Here is a 20786-nt window from a genome sequence, read left to right as displayed (position 1 = left end):
ACCCATTTGCAGATCCTCATCAGTGAACAATGAGAGACAGTGAGATCTCGCCCCTCCTGGAGATAAAGCCAAACGGATACTTAAGAATGAGGGGAAGAAGGAGGAACTACCTTTTACTCATCCGAACTTGAGCTACAACACAGGGGGGGCGAGGCTTTTTGCTGACTATAAGTAAGGCTAGTGGTGTAAATGCTAAAATAACTTCATATTTTGAAGTTCACTGAGAAACATCAAAGTTACAGGTAAGGGGGTTAATATTTATGTATTTTTTTTCTGTCATCTTTTGCAAAGACTATTGCATTTTTACTCTCTACATATTTAGAAACAAACTTCCCCAAATCTGCCCGTCTGCTACAAATCTCAGTAATTTTAAAACACAGCTAAAAAGAAAAACTTTCTGTTTGCCTCTGCCTCTTATTGGGCTCACTTTCATTTGTATTTATTTCTCAAATGTCCCTTTTATACATATTTCTTCTCGTGTCCTGGCTCCTGAATTGGTGTTTCATGTACAGTATAATCGGCCAGTTGTTGAAATGTGATGTACAACTAAACTTTGTTGTATACCTTGACTCTGAGACAGACTGATATTTCTTCTCTCATCATACATTTCAGAGATGAATCTCTGTCTCTTCATGTTTTTGACACTGGGCATGTGCCTCATGCACGGCCACTCTACTCCATCAGGTATCATGTTTTACATATATTTAGGAAAATATAAATTTATATGCCTTGTGGCTTTGGCACAGACAATGCAAGACATGATAGCCTAAATAATCATCTTTCTTTGTTTGTTTGCAGGGGGACATTTGGGCAGCCCATACCTTCAACGTGCTTTTGAGAAGGCAAAGAAAATTGTGGATGAAGCTTACAAGTACTCCAGAGAAGAGTGAGTTAATGAATTTAAATGAATTAAATCAGGTCAACCTACAAAATAACAGCTAAAAACCTTTCCTACTTTGCCTGCTGACCTTTTATTGAGATTTTCCAATTATTTCTTAACCCTTTTTCTCCCTAATTTAGTCGTTATGCCAATTAATTCCTCCCGACACAGTACTGTGTCAGTGCTGTTGTATCCTACTGAGTCACCTGCCATGACGAGCCCGTACATTACAGTACAGTTTTACAGTAAAAAGGCTTCTATTACTGTCTGTTTGACTCAATAACATTCATTTTCATTTTAGGCGAAAAGTAACAATCAGCAACAAGACTTGTTTTTAAAATGACTTGAACAACAAATGAGTGGATGAAGATGTTTTAGATCACTGTGGTTACATGATTCTTCCATTAATCTATTACTGCCAATGTTCTTTCAAGGAGCCTGCGCAGGGTGCGTAGGGATCACGTTAGCCCCTCTGATACTCTGCGGCTCATGAAGCAACCACGTGGAGATACCCGCCAAGCAGTGCGATCTGCAGACTACATGGCCCAAACCATCAGACTGTTGCAGGACAAGGTCCACCATGTGCACAAACGCTCACTGAATGCAACAGGTCAGCAGAGATGTCTTTCTACACAAATGCATGTTCCACACAACTTACATTTGAAATAGGTCCGTACTATCTATCTACTACTATACAAGTCTGTTTATTTTAAGTTTATTGCACATTTATCCTTTGATGCACCATTTTGATGTTGTTTTTGTAACTTTCTTTGAAGTGCTATACAGCATACAAATAAAGTTTAGTGTTATTGCTATTCATATTAATATTATTGTACATTTCATTTCAGACCTTCTTTCTCCTGAGGACCTGATGCGTCTTGCTGAACTTACAGGATGTACAGGTCGAGTGCGTGACCCACAATGCCGCACTGTCCCAAACCTCGACACGTTCCGCACAGCCACAAGCGTCTGCAACAACTTGTAAGAGCTGCCATGCATTTGTTAAAATGACACAACTTTGATTTAGTTTTATTTAGTCGAAATATTATATGGTTTTAGTCGACCACTTGAGTCAATATATTAGTAATAGTTTTATTTATCATAGCTTACATTTTATTTGTTTTTCTTAAAGTGAAAAAAGGTAGGCGAGTAAAAGTCCACGAAAATCTTTTGTCAAAGTTTTAGTCAATGAAATTAACATTGCATGACACAGCTTGTTTTTAATCTCAACAGATTATCCTATACAGGATCCTTTTACACTATCCATTTCATGAATTGGTTTTAGAAGTCTGAGGCAATGTAGCCAATCTACAAGCTCACAATGCGTCATGATGCGACACATTTTGAGCTTGTAGATCTGCTATTTCCAAATGGCCGAAATGTAGGGCTGAAGTGATTAATGTATGTATATATATAAGAAACCCTCAAAACTGTACTTAAGTACGCCAGACTGATGAGTCTGATTCACTTACTTTCGGTAAGTGAATCTATCAAATGCACGACTCTCATGTTTAATTTTTTTTAAGGAGAAACCCTCGTCTTGGGGCCTCCAACACCCCATTCGCCCGCGCGCTCCCTGCTGAATACGACGATGGAATCTTTCTAACAAAGGGCTCCACAAACAGGACCATCAACAACCGCATGCTCCCACTGGTATGATACACTGTCGTGTGTAGGCTACTGTACTGTATGTACTGTGTGACGCACGAGTATAATATGTTCAATGAATTACTTTGCACAACATAACCAATTCCGCTCCTCTCTAAGGTGAGAGCGGTCTCCAACCAAATTCTACGCGCGATGGATGCAAACGTGGTCAGTGACACAGAGAACACCCTCTTGACGACCTTTTTTGGCCAGTGGAACGACCATGATCTTACCTTCGGCCCTTTCTCCCCCAGCATTCGCTCCTTCAGCAACGGTGTTAACTGTGACGAGAGCTGTGAAGAGGTTGAGCCCTGCATCCCCATTCGGGTTGGTGTCCTCGCTCATAGGAGCCTTATACTGGAATGAAACTTATTTTATTGTGAACATCATTTCTATGATATGACACCCACCACTTTTCCCGGTCGTTTCTGTTTTCCTTTCCATAAACTTTAAGCACTTTGAGACTGGCCGTGTCCCTATTCTGAATAGATCTGAGATGTTCGCTGTTCCGCAAAGTATATAGGGCTTAAGTGGTATATGCTTATTTCTTTCCAATAAACAGGTCCCCCCTAATGACCCTCGTCGACCCCGCCCCCCTGAAGGTTGCTTGCCTTCCTTCAGATCGGCACCTGCTTGTGGAACAGGAACTTCGGCCTTCAATTTCGGCGGCGAGCCAAACACGAGAGAGCAGATCAATGCTCTGACGGCCTTCCTTGACCTTGGCCAAGTATACGGGTCTGAGGAAAAGCTAGCACTTTTCCTCCGTAACTTGACAAACGACGGGGGCCTGATGCGCGTCAACGATGAGTTCAGAGACAGTGGACGCGAACTGCTTCCCTTCAACCCTATGAATGCAAAGATGTGTGCCACGCGCAGAAACACCACCAATGATCCAAATGCAAGAGAGGTGCCCTGTTTCATTGCAGGCGAGTGTTGAGTTACGTTTTGTCATGACAGTTGGTAAATGCAATTCCTGCATGCCACAAGGTGGTGCCATCTGGTGTTGCATTTACCGACTGACTATTACAGTTTGATCTCTCTGAGATCTTAGAATTAAATCTTTTAATCTGATGAAGAATGAAATGCCATTGATATACCCTTTTAAAACACAAGCACCCAAAGATGTTCGTATTTGACATGCTGACAAGAGATGCTGGAAGTGAATGATATTTTGTCATTGTCTGTTTTCTTATTTTCCAGGTGATACCCGTGTGGATGAGAACATATGCCTGACATCCATTCACACTCTGTTTTTGCGCGAACACAACCGCTTGGCCCGTGAACTGAGGAGAATTAACCCACAATGGGACAGTGAGAGGCTCTACCAAGAGGCTCGCAAGATTAACGGTGCCTACACACAGGTAACATGTAGCCCTATCGGTGCACCCTGTCATATTAATACATAATTAATAAACACTGATACAGATAAGATAAACCTTACGGAAATGTAGGCGTCAGCATTATCAGTAAGAATTAAACAGTCTGTTCAATTATGTACACTGTACAGCCTATACTGTATATCAATAAATGTCCAAGTCATTTTGAGGAGTATGAGTCTGTGGCTGAACATGCTCCCCACTTCACTAGCCGATTATAGATGCAATGCGAGGAGGAGCCAACATCAACTCAGGACTCCTGAATCGCCGCTGTCACTCACTTATACCGACAGTTATTCCTCCACATGACATGACACTGACCCCACGATATTTCATATATTCCAGGTGTTCGTGTTCCGGGACTACCTGCCACATATCCTTGGTCCTGACATAATCGCACAGCTGGGCCGTTACCCTGGCTACAACCCTAATGTAGACCCCAGCATTGCGAACGTGTTTGCCACAGCGGCATACCGCTTTGCACACAATACCATCCAGCCTGTCTTGCCCCGTCTGGATGAAAACTACAGAGAGGCTAATAGTGTGCCTTTGTTCCGGGCCTTCTTTTCTCCCTGGAGAATAGTTTTTGAAGGTACGCGTCATTTAGTTAAGACAAATGGCCAACACTGTAATTTACATGGGAAAAAAAACAATATAGGCCTATATATATATATATATATATCTCGTGATTCAAACAATAAAAAACAATATATATATATATATATATATATATCTGTAAAAATGTATTTCTAAATGTTTTCAAAGACATCTTTTGGACAGTTTTGAAACGTGAAAAATATTTCTTTAGTGGGTATTTGTACCAATAACAATTTTTGTACACTGGCTTTCTCAGGTGGCATTGACCCTCTGCTCCGTGGTTTGGTTGGACGGCCAGGTAAACTGAACACGCAGGATAACATGATGGTGGATGCTCTGAGGGACAAGCTCTTCAAGTTTGTCTTTGAAGTAGCTTTGGATTTGGGCTCCCTCAACATGGCTAGAGGACGTGACCATGGCCTTCCTGGTATAATGTTTTAACCACTTTCAACCCGGTGTCTAAATGTATTAAAATAACACACATTGTCAGCTTGTAAAGTTTCTATTTTTTACCACGTGACAAAGTTATGTGTACTTAAAAAAGTCTTTGTTCACTCATAAGGTTACAACGCCTGGCGCAGGTCGTGTGAGCTCTCTCAGCCTAGAAATCAGGCTGAGCTCGGCGCAGTTCTGCAGAATCCTGACCTGGCTCGCCGGCTGCTTCAGCTCTACGGCACACCTGATAACATCGACGTCTGGCTCGGTGGTGTCGCTGAGCCTTTTATCAGAGGTGCCCGCGTTGGCCCTCTGTTTGCCTGTCTCATTAGAAACCAGTTCCGGGATATCCGTCAAGGAGACAGGTGAGGAATACAAGACATGTACAATTGTACGTGCGTGCGTGCATGTGTGTCTCACACCTTATTTTCTATTCCCAGGTTGTGGTATGAGGCTCCAGGAGTCTTCACCGCCCGACAGAGAAATTACCTGCAACGCGCCTCCCTGGCCAGGATCATCTGTGACAACACTGGAATCCGCACTATCCCTCGAGATGTCTTCTCTGTAATAGCAAACAACAATAGGCGGCAAAACTGCAATGCAATACCAAGGCTGAATCTCCAAAGTTGGAGAGAGAGGCCGTGCTCAGGTGAAGGAGCATTTTAATTCCTGTCTTTCTTGTAAGCGCAAGTAATGGACCACTTTCAGGGGGATTGATCTCATTTTGTTATACGTATTCTGTTAGTTATAATTCATGGTCAGTAATTGATGTTTTATTCAATATTTATATAATAGTGAAAATTTGGCGGCGTTATATTGTGCATATATATATGCTAATGGTCAATATGGCCTTGTGCAAGTTCAGATCAATTTCTCAACCCACTGAGGAGAACATTGCAGGCAGAACAGATTGATTGATGACAGAGGTTTCCTGTAGGATTATTTTTGACAATCATTTTGTTATGGTTGCTCTGACATTGTAGCAACAATAAAAAATAAACAAACAACAGGAAAGAAAATTAACATCGTATCAAAGAAAAGCAGCCATAGTAACACAGGATTTTGGCGTTGAACAAATTTGTTTAGGATTCCTAAACAAATTTATTCAACATGTCGTACGCCGCATCTCCGGTCGATAAAGGGTGCTGGGTTGTGTGACCCAAACATAGCTGATCTACAAGCTCTCAATGCGTCGCAGTGCAACGCGTTGTGAGCTTGTAGATCTGTCACTTACGGGATTTCAGCCCCTGCCTCTCTAACACTCCCTGCTTGAGGTGTTTGGTGCCGTGTCATTATTCCGACTCGCGCATTACTAACCCTAAGCCTATTACCCTAAACCTATAGAGCGTCGCAGTCCCGCCCCCTTTCAGAACGACAAGTGGCCCAGGAAATGAATCCCAATGCATTTTGCCCATAGGCTTTTCTTAAAGTATTTATTTAAAGACGGCTACGCCGCGGACAAAGCCAACTCGGATCGTGACAAATCATGACAATGAACACTATGTTTTGGGCCGATCAAATAATTTATTTATAAGACGAAAAACAAAACAAATAGTCTTGTCTCCTGCCTTTATTTTCTTCTTTCTAATGATTTGATCGGCCAAAAATATTGTGTTCAATATTGTGATTTGTCACGATCCGAGTTGGCTTTGTCCGCGGCGTAACCGTCTTCAAATATATACTTTAAGAAAAGCCTATGGGCAAAATGCATTTGTATTCATTTCCTGGGCCACTCGTCGTTCTGAAAGGGGGTGGGACTAACCCCCTTTCATGACGGCGCCAGACCCAGGAAATAATTCCCAATGCATTTTTCCCATAGACATTTCAAAACGTATTTATTTAAAGACCTTATAAGCGTCGTACAAAGCCAACTCGAGTTGTGACAAATCATGACAACAAACACAATATTTTGGACCAAAAAAATTATTACAAAGAAGAAAAACAACAAAAAGTTTTCTTCTTCTTTCTAATTATTTGTTCAGCCGGAAAAAAAATTGTTTGTTGTCATGATTTGTCACGACAAGAGGCTTAAAAGGTCTTTAAATAAATAGTTTTTGAAATGTCTATGAGGAAAATGAAAGCAGAATCATTTCCTCGGCCCTGGTAGGGGGCGGGACTGCGACGCTCTATTACCCTAACCGCACGCAAAGCCATGTAGTCAGAGTAATGGGATGTCGGAGTTATGGGCATTCCTTGAGGTGCTTGAAGGTGCTGATGTGTGCAAGGTTCCTACTACAAATGTTACAAACATCTATTGACCTGTATATCTATGTCTATGTAAAAGCTATAAGTGTTTTAATGAAAATTCTAAATCATGTGTTGTGTTTGGTGTTGCAGGCCAAGGTGCAAATTGCGATGAAGTCCAAGGAATTGAGGTCAGACTCTTATTTTGTGCCACTTGATCAAGGTTACGATTAAAACTAACAATTTTCCTCGGTTCGTGTTGCCTTGGTCAAGTCTCTTTGTACAAAAACAGACCTTATCCATTAAGCCAAGCCTATATTTGATCAACACTACTCAAAATGAAATGTTTTATATCATAGAAAAATGTCAATAAATACACTGTTTTTCTGTAAACTCACACCAGAATGAGACAGATGCGTTGGATCAAGACGGACAAGCCAACGAGGTGGACCCAATGGACCGAGAGAACCAGTTTGATGGACTGGATGACCAGGAGCTTCAGGACAATGAGGTAATCAAGTAATATTCGTCTTGGCAAATGGCAAATAAGTCAGAATTATATTTCTTCTTCTCCTGTCATACACTTGCTCTCACATGACAAAGATTGCTGATCTACAGGCTTACAAAGCATTGCATAACGCATTGTTCATATATCTTTCTGTGAGAGTGACTTTTCACCTGTGCTTCTCCCTAGATCCCACAGGCATAAGAGGTCCTTCCAGAAGCCAGCCACTCCATACAGCTTCATCCTGCCTTCCCTCTTCGTCCCGAGCTAACAAAATTCTGCTTCAAATAAATGAATTACATTATGTCTTACTCAAAATATTTTACCAGAACAGACAGTCAGACAGACAGTAGTACCTATACCTCAAGTTATTCCATGTTGTACTTATGAAAATGACACCACTCAACTAATAACTTGAGATCAGAATCCCCAAGTATGAAGCTGATTGGGCAATTTGTGTTTTGAATGTTCCAAGCTCCTGTGTGTTGTGTTATGCCTATTGCTCAGTCATACAATAAAGTTTAACCCATTTGAACTGGGAGAGCATCTGTGTCATTTTGATTTCAGCTATACAGTAGAAAGGTCGCACACACCAAGAATCCAATTTCAACAGGTATATTTCTCTACATCAGGACAAACGTTTCGGCTAACAGCACAGCTTGGTGCACGTGCTGTTGGCCTGTTGTGTCGTCTCCCCCCCCCTCCCCCCACTGTAGAGCGTGTGCATGTGCACATCTTGTTACCAGGGCGGCCCGGGGTTTTTCCCAAATCACTGAATGCTCCTTTAAGTTTCCTCGGTTTAGGAGCTACAGCATTTCCTTATGTGAGTGAGTGGAATGGGTGAGGTCTAACTGCGTTTCGTGACTGGCTATTGTCAACTCACCTAGATAAATGTTTCTCTGAAAGTTCTACTTCCTCAACAAGCTCAGGCGACTGACTGTACTTTGACCCCAGCAACACCGCTGTACGTCAACAGATATTGTTCAGTGTCCAGTATCCTGGGTAATCTTCTATTTGCATTAATAAAACATTTGTGCTTGCAAATATGCAAACTGAATTGATTGCCTTACAGCAAAAGCTTTACCCAAATGAAAATGGATACAAAAGTTTGTACTGACACCAACTCTGACCATCAATCTGGTGAAATCCCACTTTGGTTCTGTCACATATAGTTAGCTAATTGCGAAACTACCAGTTTCTACATTTTAAGCTGTTGTTTGGGCAACTTTCTGTTACAATTAGTTTCCTGTGTATGTTGCAAATAACACTGACATTGTTTGCAATTGGGAATATTGACACAAAGACTTGACGGACGCAGCCTGAAATTTAACATTAACATTTAACATCTTATATTTTATTACATTATAAAATGCTTTCAATATTACATCTGTGTGTAAAGTATATGGATAATTATTATTATTTTACTTATATTCTAGCCCATGCCAATGGGTTTGTTTTATTGTCTCTGACAGGCCAGAGACTATATGTGGACTCTGTGTAGGTAATGTGAACGGAAATAAAAGCCCGGGTACTGAGGCTACTGTTTAGGCTTTAGGCAACCCGACCTGTGTCACCTGTGCTCTGAGGAGCTGCACTTCTCCTGTTTCTTTGGGTCCTTTGAATGCGCTGGGCAGTTTCCTGCTAGTATACATCCTGCCCATCCTTTTTCTTGGAATGGGCAGGGCAGTTTATAGCCCCGATACGTTCCCTCAGTCCCTACGCTCATTCTGTAGCTCATCTCGGAGCTACGGAATGAGTGTAGGGTCTGAGGGAAAGTATCGGGCTGGGCAGTTTACTGGTAGTGTATGATCCTTTTTCTTGGAATGGGCTGGGCAGTGTAAATTGGCTGCGTTACTTGGAATGAATTAAGAATCAAAGTCTTATTTATCACTATACAAGTGACAAATAACTTGTATAGTGACATTTGTCAAATTCTGCTAACATAGCATCATAAAATACGCAAAAAGCGTGTAATTAAAATACACAATGAAAAAAATACAATGATGATAAAATACTGGTTGTAATTAAAAGTCTTGTCCTAGACGAGTACAATAGCAGTTTTGAGTATAATGTATAATAGTATAATGTGCAGCAATATCTAATCATAATGAGCATGAGGAAAATAATGTTGCCCAGAGTTCTCAGTTGCCCACTCTTCCGGGTACCCCCAGCCGCCCATCTATTTCTGGAGAAATGGACCAATAGACCACCAAATGATTGATTTATTGATTGATTGAAAATTGTATTCACAGTTTGTCACAGTTTGGGTACAGGTCAATACAAAAACTGCTACGAGGATAAAGCCAAAAAAGCTTTTGAGTTGACCTGTTTACATCAGGGTCCTCCATTTTCAATTCATAAAGGAATGAAAGAAGGGAAAAAAAAGAAAATCATATATAGGCCTACAGTTAAAGAAGAAAGTATAAAAAGAGAAAACATGTAGGCTACAGTATGGAATTGAGGGGGGGGGACTTAAATTTTTTTTCAGTAAAATGTATTTAATGACATTAAAGGGACACTTCACCCTTTTTGCAAAAGAATATATGTTAATGACGTTTAGAAGATTTAGAACACTTTCCTGGGGGTCTTCATGCAAAGATATATAAGAAAGCTAGATGGCTCACCCGCGCTCTGGCCAATGGAGAGCGACGTTGCTACGTAGTGGTCATCTTACTTCGGGGCAGCATAACATTGTGTCTATGGGGCATGTAGTTTTAAATAACTATAACTTGCTCAATTTTCAACCGATTTTCAAACGGTTTTGTTTGTTATAAACATCAGAGACGTCCGCATACTTATGCTTTCATACGACGTTCATATGAAAAACAAGATTAAGCAGTTATGACTGTTAAAGCTGAGCTTTAACATTGAATGCTCGGTTGCACTTCTTCTGGGGACCACTGTTGTGTTGCAATGGGATATGGCATATGGGCTAAGATTAGTGCTTTCGTAATACTTGCTCTGGAATACTGTTTCTAAAACGATGGTCCACGGATTTAACTGATATACAGTACTGACACATGTGGCCCTATCTTGGGCATGCCTTAACCTTTATCCCTAAACTTTTTTGCCATATTTTACTATCTTGAAAAATATTTTAAAATAGTTCAACTAGTTCAACTAAAAACTATATATCAATGACGTTTATAAGATTTAGAACACTTTACAATATAAATAGGCAGAGAAAAACTTAAATTGGTTAATTGTATGTAATGTCACCAAAGGATGCTGAAACTGCTGCTGCTGCTGCTGCTACTATACTACTGATAAAAATGAAGATAAAGTCAAACAAATACTTAATGATGAGAAGGAAGATAACTACAACTTGAGATAGGGGGGAAAAGGAAGAAGGAAGTACCTTTGAGCTATAGAACACAGGGGGGCGAGGCCTTTTTCTGACTATAAGTAGGGCTAGTCACTGGTAAGGGCAGGGATACTGGGCTAGTGACCCAAACAATTACTTCATATTTTGGAGTTCTCAGAGAACCATCAAAGTCCCAGGTAAGGGGGTCATTATACGTTTCTTTTTGTCATATTTTGCAAAGATTTATTGTATATTACTCTCTACTCTGTTATTTATTCTCTCGTCATACATTTCAGAGATGAATCCCTGTCTCTTCATCTTTTTGACACTGGGCATGTGCTTCATGCACAGCCACTCTACTCCATCAGGTATCATATTTTACAAAATTAAAAACTGCATAATTTCATTCATATAATTATATTGTATATTCATTGTATAACTCAACATATGTTGGTCATTGCTTGTATTATATGGATATTACAAAGCCTTGCAATTTCTATGGTATGGTAGGATGACTGTGTATCTTTCTTATGGTTTTCAGGGGATTATTTGGGCAGCCCATACCTTCAAGATGCTTTTAAGAAGGCAAAGAAAATTGTGGATGAAGCTTACAAGTACTCCAGAGAAGAGTGAGTTAAAGATATAACCCATTACTTAATACTACTACTACATACATAGTGCAGTTCACTACTAAACAACTGAATAATGCATACAACCTATTTAACAGTAATAACCAGTGCCATGCAGGAATGGACATTAAAGCCAATTGTAAGAGCCATTTGAGCCTCCTAAATGTATCCATTATCCAATGATGTCCACTGAGGGGCATGGACAATGTCATGGCAGGGTATTTAATCAGGTCTCAATCAACCAGCAGGTGTTGCTGACAAGAGGCAAACAGTTTTCAGACTGTGTTTAGGAGGCTGTTGTCTGTATCATTTACGTTTATTGTATTTACATTCTTTACATATTACATATTGTGTGCACATTCTGGAGCACACGTCTTAACTACAACCCGACTGTCGGCAACCCACCAGTGCCACAAATATAGGATTTGGGCACTACACCAATGATCTTATCCACTAGCCTAAAGGCCACACCACCCCAATGCAACTCCTTGCAACAGAACAGTTTTGAGGTAGTCCACACCGATGCAACTCCTTGCAACATGCCATTGGGGATAATGGTTGCAAAAAGTTGCATGTTGCAAGGAGTTGCAAGCAAGGAGTCGCATTGGCCCACGCAGGAAGGGACATTAAAACGAATGATCTTATCCACTGGACTAGCCTAAATTAAGGCCAGACCGCCCAAATGCAACTCCTTGCAACCAGCTTTAAGGCCAGCTTCAAGGCCAAAGAGTTGCATGTTGCAAGGAGTTGCAAAGAGTCACATTGGTGTGGATTGGCCTTAAAACTGAATCATCCTTGGCTGGGGGACATATTAGGCTTTTCGTCTTAGACAGATGCTCTGAGGAGCTATCTACTAGTGCCACATTTGAATAATAAATGAATACAAAAATTGAGTATATTTACATCTCTGTTCCATTAACCATTTGGCTACTACCAATGTTCTTTCAAGGAGCCTGCGCAGGGTGCGTAGGGATCACGTTAGCCCCTCTGATACTCTGCGGCTCATGAAGCAACCACGTGGAGATACCCGCCAAGCAGTGCGATCTGCAGACTACATGGCCCAAACCATCAGACTGTTGCACGACAAGGTCCACCATGTGCACAAACGCTCACTGAATGCAACAGGTCAGCAGAAGTTTCTTTCTACACAAATGCACGAGCACTTTCAACATAATTCTGTGTCCCGAAAAGTGCAATCTGGCAAATTTGCAAACTCACAATATGTAGCATTGTGAGGTGTTGTGAGCTTGTAGATCACCATCTTTGGTGCACAACTCCATATAACAAAGTACTGTATATACATTTATATTTGTCATACATTTCTTTTCAGATCTTCTTACTCCGGAGCAGCTGTTGAGCCTCGCTGAAATAACGGGATGTGCTGCTCGTGTGCGTAAGCCACATTGCCGCAGTGTACCGGACGTGAACAGGTTTCGCACAGCCACAAGCATCTGCAACAACTTGTAAGAGCTACCATCATGCATTTGTTACAACAGTAGAACCTTATTGGCTGTATAGCCATCAAGATGTATAACTTTGATAGGACTACTTATATGTATTATGATGAAACATTTAGGGAACCTCAAAAGATTTGATGATTATGTTTTCCAGTTGAATCTATCAAATGCATGACTTTCATGTTTATTAATTTTTTAGGGTTAACCCTCGTCTTGGGGCCTCCAACACCCCATTTGCCCGCTGGCTTCCTGCTGAATATGATGACGGAATCTTCCTAACAAAAGGCTCCATAAACAAGATCAACAATGTCATGCTTCCACTGGTACTGTATAGGCTACTGTATACAGTACTGCATCATGATGCATGAGATATGATATATCACAATAATAATAATAATAATAACCTCTTCAATAAATTACTTAAACATAATCAATTCTACTCCTCTCTATAAGGCGAGAGCGGTCTCCAACAAGATTCTAAGCACAATTGATGCACAAGTGGTCAGCGACAGCGAGTACACCCTCATGACGACCTTTTTTGGCCAGTGGGACGATCATGATCTCAGCTTCACGCCGTTCTCCCCCAGCATTCGTTCATTCAGCAACGGTGTTAACTGCGAGGAGAGCTGTCATGCAGTTGAGCCCTGCATCCCCATTGTGGTTGGTGTCCTTCTTCTAGCCTTACTGCAATGATTTTCTTTTTACGTTTGTGTTATGTTATTAGCCTCCAACAATTTCAACATTTACCCAAACTGTTACCCAGTGATTTAGTTTTTCTTCCCATAAAATGGGAAGAAAAAAGTACTTTGAATCTGGTGTCCCTATTTTGGGCATGTCATTATAGTAATAGATCAGCTATTCTCACTATTTGTTCAAGTATATAGGACTTATGTCGTTCATCTATGCTTTCCAATGAACAGTTCCCCGAAGATGACCCTCGTCGACCCCGCCCCCCTGAAGGTTGCTTGCCTTCCTTCAGATCGGCACCTGCTTGTGGATCGGGAACTTCGGCCTACAATTTTGGTGGTGAACCAAACACGAGAGAGCAGATGAATTCTCTGACATCCTTCCTTGACCTTGGCCAAGTATACGGGTCTGAGGACAAGCTAGTACGTTCTCTCCGTGACTTGAATTCTGACTTGGGCCTGATGCGCGTCAATGATCGGTGGAGGGACAGTGGACGCGAACTGCTTCCCTTCAACCCTATGAATGCAAACATGTGTGCCACACGCAGAAGCATCACCAACAACCCAAATGCAGAAGAGGTGCCCTGTTTCATTGCAGGTTAGTGTGAGCTCCGTTTGTCTCTGGGGGCTGAGAATAAAATCTTCTATTCTGATGAAGAATGAAGAATGCTATTGATACACTCTTTTAAATCCTACCTGACCGCTCAAATTAAACGTCCAATAGTAACATGTGGGGCAGCGCTTGCCAAACGGTTTGCGGAGCGGTCTTGATATCGAAAGGTCGCTAGTTCGTATCCCCAGACCGGCACGTTAAAATTACCACCACTGAAGAGCCTTTGAGCAAGGCATTGAACCCCTACCATGAAATGTTCTATGAGCAGGGCCTGGCTGTAAACAAGTTCTTGAGCTTAGTCCAGTTACCCTGGGTAAACATAGTAACTTTGCTTTGCTTTGCTTTGACATATTGACAAGAGGAAGTGATTGGCATTTGGTCATTGTCTGTTTTGCTATTTTCCAGGTGATACCCGTGTGGATGAGAACATATACCTGACATCCATTCACACTCTGTTTTTGCGCGAACACAACCGCTTGGCCCGTGAACTGAGGAGAATTAACCCACATTGGAACGGTGAGAGGATCTACCAAGAGGCTCGCAAGATTAATGGTGCTTACATGCAGGTAACATGACCTTTGCAACGCATGAACTTTGAATAATACTAATAGTGTTATTAATACTACTACTACTAATAAATCTCTGTAAGATAAGATAGTTAAGATAAGATAGGTTAGGCCGTATGGAAGTACATATAGGCTATGCCTATGAAACACAGGAGAGGTACATAAGAGTAGGCCTAACCAAATTAAGATATAAGCTTAGATTCTGGCACTAGATACTGTATCTGCACCGGATATCTCAATGAATAAATAAGCAGTACCTATAGTCCTATATATCTTCAGTCTATCAATACGATGGATGAGAGGAAAAGGTTGCACATCAGGGCAGATGTATGAATGAATGAAAGGAAAGACAGACACACACACACACACACACACACACACACACACACACACAAGAAATGACTGAGAATGGTCAACACCAATATAATAAAAATAAATGTATTATGGCCAAAATACACTATAGCCTATTTAATATTTTATAGTAATTAAGGATTCGTAACAAAATAGTGGACGCATTGTGAGCTTGTATTTCTGAAACAGTTTCAAGATGTATGAACCTTTCTCAACCTAGACACGATTGTGACAATTATGCAAGAAATAATTGGCATTATATATCAATTAATTGCAATTGGGCGATTATGTAATAATAATTGTGACAGCTCTATAGACTATATCATCTAGCCACTCACCGTGTTCCTGCACATGACTGACTTGATTACACCACAATATTTCACAATGTGTCTTCCAGGTGATCGTGTTCCAGAACTACCTACTACATATTCTTGGTCCGGACGAACTCCGAGCGCTTGGCCGTTACCGTGGATACGACCCTAGAATAGACCCCAGCGTTTCCAACGTGTTTGCCACAGCGGCATACCGCTTTGCACACAATACCATCCAGCCTGTCTTGCCCCGTCTGGATGAAAACTACAGAGAGGCCAATGTCAATGGCAATGTCCCCTTGTTCCAGGCCTTCTTTACTCCCTGGAGAATTGTTTTCGAAGGTGCAGTATACGTCATTCAGTGAGAACACTGTGTAATGTGCAGAAAACATGTCTTTCATGATTCACATTATAGGCTATATACTCATCACGAAAATGTTTTCCCAGTCCAAAAAAACTATATTGTTTTCAAAGACAATATTATTTCTTCAATGGCATGTTTTTTTTTGTTTTCTACAGGTGGCATTGACCCTGTTCTCCGTGGCATGGTTAGATCGCCAGCTAAACTGAACACTCAGGATAGCATGTTGGTGGATGCTGTGAGGGACAAGCTTTTCAAATTTATCTCTGAAGTAGCTTTGGACCTGGGAGCGCTCAACATGGCTAGAGGACGTGACCATGGCCTTCGTGGTACAGTACATGTTAAACAAACACTGTCAACCTGTTTCATTATAGGCCTTTATATTTTATTTAACATTTAAAACATTTTCAAAATGTATAAAATGTATATGAAACAAATATGCTTTGCAATGCATGAACATTTCCTCCACAAAGCCATAGGATGTTCACTTAAATATTTCTCTTGAAAATCTATTATTTAATCACTTATTTATGCCACGTGACCAAGGTATATATGCACAACAAAGTAAACATTTTATCTACTTATTGTAACAGTGCTTCTTAACTTCAGTTAAATGCTGCTGAGTCCAAATTCCTCATCAACAATTGTCTTTTTTTACCGACAAGGTTACAACGCCTGGCGCAAGGAATGTGGGCTCTCTCAACCCAAAACCGAGGCTGAGCTCGGTGCCGTTTTGCAGAATCGTGACCTGGCTCGCCGGCTGCTTCAGCTCTACGGCACACCTGATAACATCGACGTCTGGCTCGGTGGTGTCGCTGAGCCTTTCAGCGCAGGTGCCCGCGTTGGCCCTCTGTTTGCCTGTCTCATCAGTAGACAGTTCCGGAATATCCGTGCAGGAGACAGGTGAGTGATATATCACACACACACACACACACACACACACACACACTCACACTCACACTCACACTCACACTCACACACACTCTAAACGTTTGTGTGTGCGCGTGTGTATTTTCCCAGATTTTGGTATGAGGCTCCAGGGGTCTTCACCGCTGCACAGAGAAATGACCTGCAACGCGTCTCCCTGGCCAGGATCATCTGTGACAACACTGGAATCCGCACTATCCCTCGAGATGTCTTCACTGTGTCAACAACCACCACCAATAGGCTGGTCAACTGCAATACCATCCCAGAGTTGAATTTGCGGTTATGGAAGACACGTCGCTCAGGTGAACGAGGGGATTGATCTACTGTTCTGTAACATTTTGTTGGTTATAATTCATGTTCAATAATGTGTATTATTCTATATTCAAGATTCAACATTCAAATATTGTTACATCTTGTGTACAAGCACATGTGAATGCAATTATTTCTGTTCCGTTTCCTCTGAATATAGCTGCAATTATGGTTTTAATAAAATATGTTGGTGTTGCAGGCCAAGGAGAAAATGATGATGAAGTCCAAGGAAACGAGGTCAGACTCTATTTTTGTTTGATTGTAGAGTGCTATTTGGTGCAATGTCTTGACAACCACTTGATCAATATGGTTAATACTATTACTAACAATTTCACCCAATCTTGTATTTGATCAGCACCAGTCTCAAAGAAATTCAACCAGCTCAATTGTGAGACAAAATATAAGCTAAATATCCAATTTCTCTCTTTAATATTAAGAATGAAACAGATGCATTGAATGAAGACGAACAAGCCAACGAGGTGGACCCAATGGACCAAGAGAACCAGTTTAGTGGACTGGATGACCAGGAGCTTTAGGACAATGAGGTAATCAACTGATATAAACCAAACAATTCTGTCGCGTCCCAAAATAGTGAATCTACAAGCTTCGGATACATCGTGTCACGGCTCGTTGTGAGCTTATTATCTTTCTGTGAGAGTGACTTTTCGTCTATGCTTCTCCCTAGATCCCACAGGTCGTCTCACAATAGTGTTGCAGTAGTAATATGAAGAGTATCCGTAGAGGCCCATTGGACCAGCATCTTCTACCTGTCTTGGTTGGTTGATTGAAGTATTTATTTACGATGATTGCATAGTCTAAAGGTCTAGACTCTAGAACATGATTGAAAAGACATTTGATTATCTATAACTTCATTATCGAAACAGTATTGTCAACATAGTTGCCATATCGGCTTTTATATTATGTAAAAAAATATGTGTAATTTCATTATGGATTTTTACCAGTATTATAAGAGCATATATTGCAATTGCGAACAAATATTGTACCTTATGCATGACTATTGCTTTTTTTCTTGCTTTTTTTTTACCGTAATCCTCAAAATCTGTTTTTATTGTGCATTCAACATTAAAAATGTGAAACTAAGCAAAGGTTTATGAACTTTCTGTTCATCTGTATCCCCTACCAAATGTGTCACATGGTTAAACTGTGCACAATAACTGCACCATAAACTTCCTGCTCATTGACTATACATTGTAGATAGTATTTTACTTACTTATCTTGATTCCTTGTTCTCTTGGCACTCAAATTCTTAGCCCATTCACCTTATACTTGATTCATCAAACTTGCATTTCTTATTGAACTATGTGTGGCGATAGTTACAGTATATGATCACATACTCAAAGTCACCCCAATTCTGTTTATTTGGTTTGAACAACTCAAAATTGCTTTGAAAACCCCTGCTCTAGTGCCACCCTCAGGTGAAAATATTTTTCCACACGATATTCTAATTCCAGGATGCATCCAACTGATTTGTCACGATGTGCTTTGCATTGTGGAGTATAGTTTTGAAGTATACGACATGCCGTAATAGGGCATAAGTGCTTAACAAATAATAAAAAATCCTGTAGATGCAGTTCTGTGTCAAATACATTTCATGATATTTAATTTACTGTAATGACCTCACAGTGATGATGTAGCCTACCTATATGCCTTCAGTAATCTCATGAGGAGAAGTCTACAATTCTTTATGGCCAGATTTTGTATTGTACGTTTATTTATTTGATTGTGAAATGTTCCGCTTCTCTTACATTTCATTATCCAATATCTATGCACAATAAGTAGGTTGATTAATGTGAGAAAAGAATGTATCACTACATGATGGGGGGCAAACCCTTCACACTGTTGATTGTGTGTTGAGTTGACGTAGTCTAGTAAGTTCCCTTTTTGGACTGAGGCCGATTCTACAAATCCTGATAGTTTTCTTTAAAAAAAACGTATAACATAATGCTTGCCTTAAAACACCAAAGGGGGCTCCCGTCCAGAATGGGGTTAAGAGAAGAATCCAGAGAAGTAAGAGAAGGGACGGACAGGACTCACGTTTGTGTATTCTGTGAATGAAACCAAATAACCTATCCATGTGTGAGTGTGGACCATGTCTTCACGTCAGTGTCTGTGACTGTGATATTTCATGAGCTCAGACAAACTAAATTACAAAAAAAATACCCCACTTGTTTCTTTTTTTGTCCAGCCAGATAAGGATTTTAGGGATACCCCAAATTAGAACCATGCCCAGTGAGATGAAGAGTGATATTTAGTGAGTGTGAGACCCTATATGGTCTGAGTGAAGGGCTCCTCCTCCTGGTTGCTGAGTCTACCCGCGTGCAGAGTGCCACGTCTACCACGATAGACCAAGATTTGTGTGTGTGTGTGTGTGTGTGTGTGTGTGTGTGTGTGTGTGTGTGTGTGTGTGTGTGTGTGTGTGTGTGTGTGTGTGTGTGTGTGCGTGCTTTGGGGGGGGGGGGGGGGGGGGGTGTTGAAGCTTCACTCCAGAAGTAATGGAAACCTACCATTTATGAAAGAGGGAAAAAACTGTCTGTCTGTGTCAGAGTTTTGAGAGCCCTGTTGAAAGCATACATATCTTAAATGTGTGTGTGTGTGTGTGTGTGTGTGTGTGTGTGTGTGTGTGTGTGTGTGTGTGTGTGTGTGTGTGTGTGTGTGTGTGTGTGTGTGTGTGTGTGTGTGTGTGTGTGTGTGTGTGTTAGAGAATAAGGAATTCGCCATTAGTAAACAGTGATTGTGTCTTAATTGCAGTTAAATTGTAGCGGGGATTAGCAGGAAAATGCTAGTGAGGGCCAAAAGGCAGGTGTACTCAGTTCTTAGCAGTGGTGGAAAAAGTACTCACGTGTTTTACTTAGTAAAACTATCAATAATGCAATGTAGAAATACATAATGTACTTAAAGTACCAAAAGTAAAAGTAGGCTACTCATTGTGCAGAATGTCCCATTTCAAGTTTTCAAATGTATAATTATCTTTTGAAAATATCAGATCTACAATAATAATGAAAATCTGTAACTAAAGTTTTAAAATAAATGTAGTGGAGTAAAAGTACAATATTTAAATACTAAAGTAAATACAGTACTTAAGTAAATGTACTTTACACACACTGGTTCTTAGAGTTGAAGGATTGTGTGTGTGTGTGTGTGTGTGTGTGTGTGTGTGTGTGTGTGTGTGTGTGTGTGTGTGTGTGTGTGTGTGTGTGGGGGTGTGTGTGTGTGTGTGTGTGTGTGTGCATGTGCGTGTGCATGTGCGCATGGCCTGCGTGCGTGCATGTGAGTGTGTGTGGTCCTTTTTTAAGTTGGTGATATCATGCTGCTAAACATATAGAGGTGTTAGGGGGAAAAAAACATGACTGTGCAAAACATTTCAAGAAATGGAAATGGAAATTATTTTCTCACTGAGAGTGTTTTTGTAATTATGAAATAAATAGTTTGAAATAGGTGTTTAATGGCATAGGTTATCCGCTTACGTTTTATAGTGCTCCATTTCTAAATGTGTCTGCTCATTTGTTTGTGTCATTCATTCCAATGTCATTTGTGTATCCTGCATAGGAGTTCTCTCTCCTGATTAGATACAATTGGCATCCTGACGTAAAAAATGCACTTTCTTTTTCTTTGACTAAAGAGCTGGAG

General features: G+C 40.7%; 1 protein-coding gene across 1 annotated transcript in view; it reads left to right on the top strand.

The window, feature by feature from the left end:
• Window positions 1-205: 205 nt before the first annotated feature.
• The window catches only part of mpx (myeloid-specific peroxidase), a gene marked incomplete at its 3' end in the record, with an annotated part of 26493 nt that continues 5912 nt past the window's right edge, over window positions 206-20786 (top strand). The window contains exons 1-28 of the mRNA XM_080755507.1: window positions 206-242; window positions 613-684; window positions 799-886; window positions 1315-1490; window positions 1729-1861; window positions 2407-2533; window positions 2648-2854; window positions 3090-3453; window positions 3728-3888; window positions 4249-4495; window positions 4757-4927; window positions 5063-5300; window positions 5376-5584; window positions 7273-7310; window positions 7523-7638; window positions 11100-11125; window positions 11225-11296; window positions 11470-11557; window positions 12507-12682; window positions 12888-13020; window positions 13214-13337; window positions 13468-13674; window positions 13935-14298; window positions 14719-14879; window positions 15628-15883; window positions 16061-16231; window positions 16568-16805; window positions 16923-17131. Of these exons, the coding sequence (XP_080611633.1) occupies window positions 615-684; window positions 799-886; window positions 1315-1490; window positions 1729-1861; window positions 2407-2533; window positions 2648-2854; window positions 3090-3453; window positions 3728-3888; window positions 4249-4495; window positions 4757-4927; window positions 5063-5300; window positions 5376-5584; window positions 7273-7310; window positions 7523-7638; window positions 11100-11125; window positions 11225-11296; window positions 11470-11557; window positions 12507-12682; window positions 12888-13020; window positions 13214-13337; window positions 13468-13674; window positions 13935-14298; window positions 14719-14879; window positions 15628-15883; window positions 16061-16231; window positions 16568-16805; window positions 16923-17131 (4570 nt within the window). The 5' untranslated portion in view covers window positions 206-242; window positions 613-614. The remainder of the gene's footprint in view (window positions 243-612; window positions 685-798; window positions 887-1314; window positions 1491-1728; window positions 1862-2406; window positions 2534-2647; window positions 2855-3089; window positions 3454-3727; window positions 3889-4248; window positions 4496-4756; window positions 4928-5062; window positions 5301-5375; window positions 5585-7272; window positions 7311-7522; window positions 7639-11099; window positions 11126-11224; window positions 11297-11469; window positions 11558-12506; window positions 12683-12887; window positions 13021-13213; window positions 13338-13467; window positions 13675-13934; window positions 14299-14718; window positions 14880-15627; window positions 15884-16060; window positions 16232-16567; window positions 16806-16922; window positions 17132-20786) is intronic.

The sequence above is a fragment of the Protomyctophum bolini genome, assembly GCF_963924005.1.
Source record: "Protomyctophum bolini genome assembly, chromosome: 22".
NCBI lineage: Eukaryota > Metazoa > Chordata > Actinopteri > Myctophiformes > Myctophidae > Protomyctophum > Protomyctophum bolini.
This window is presented reverse-complemented; position numbering and strand designations above follow the sequence as displayed.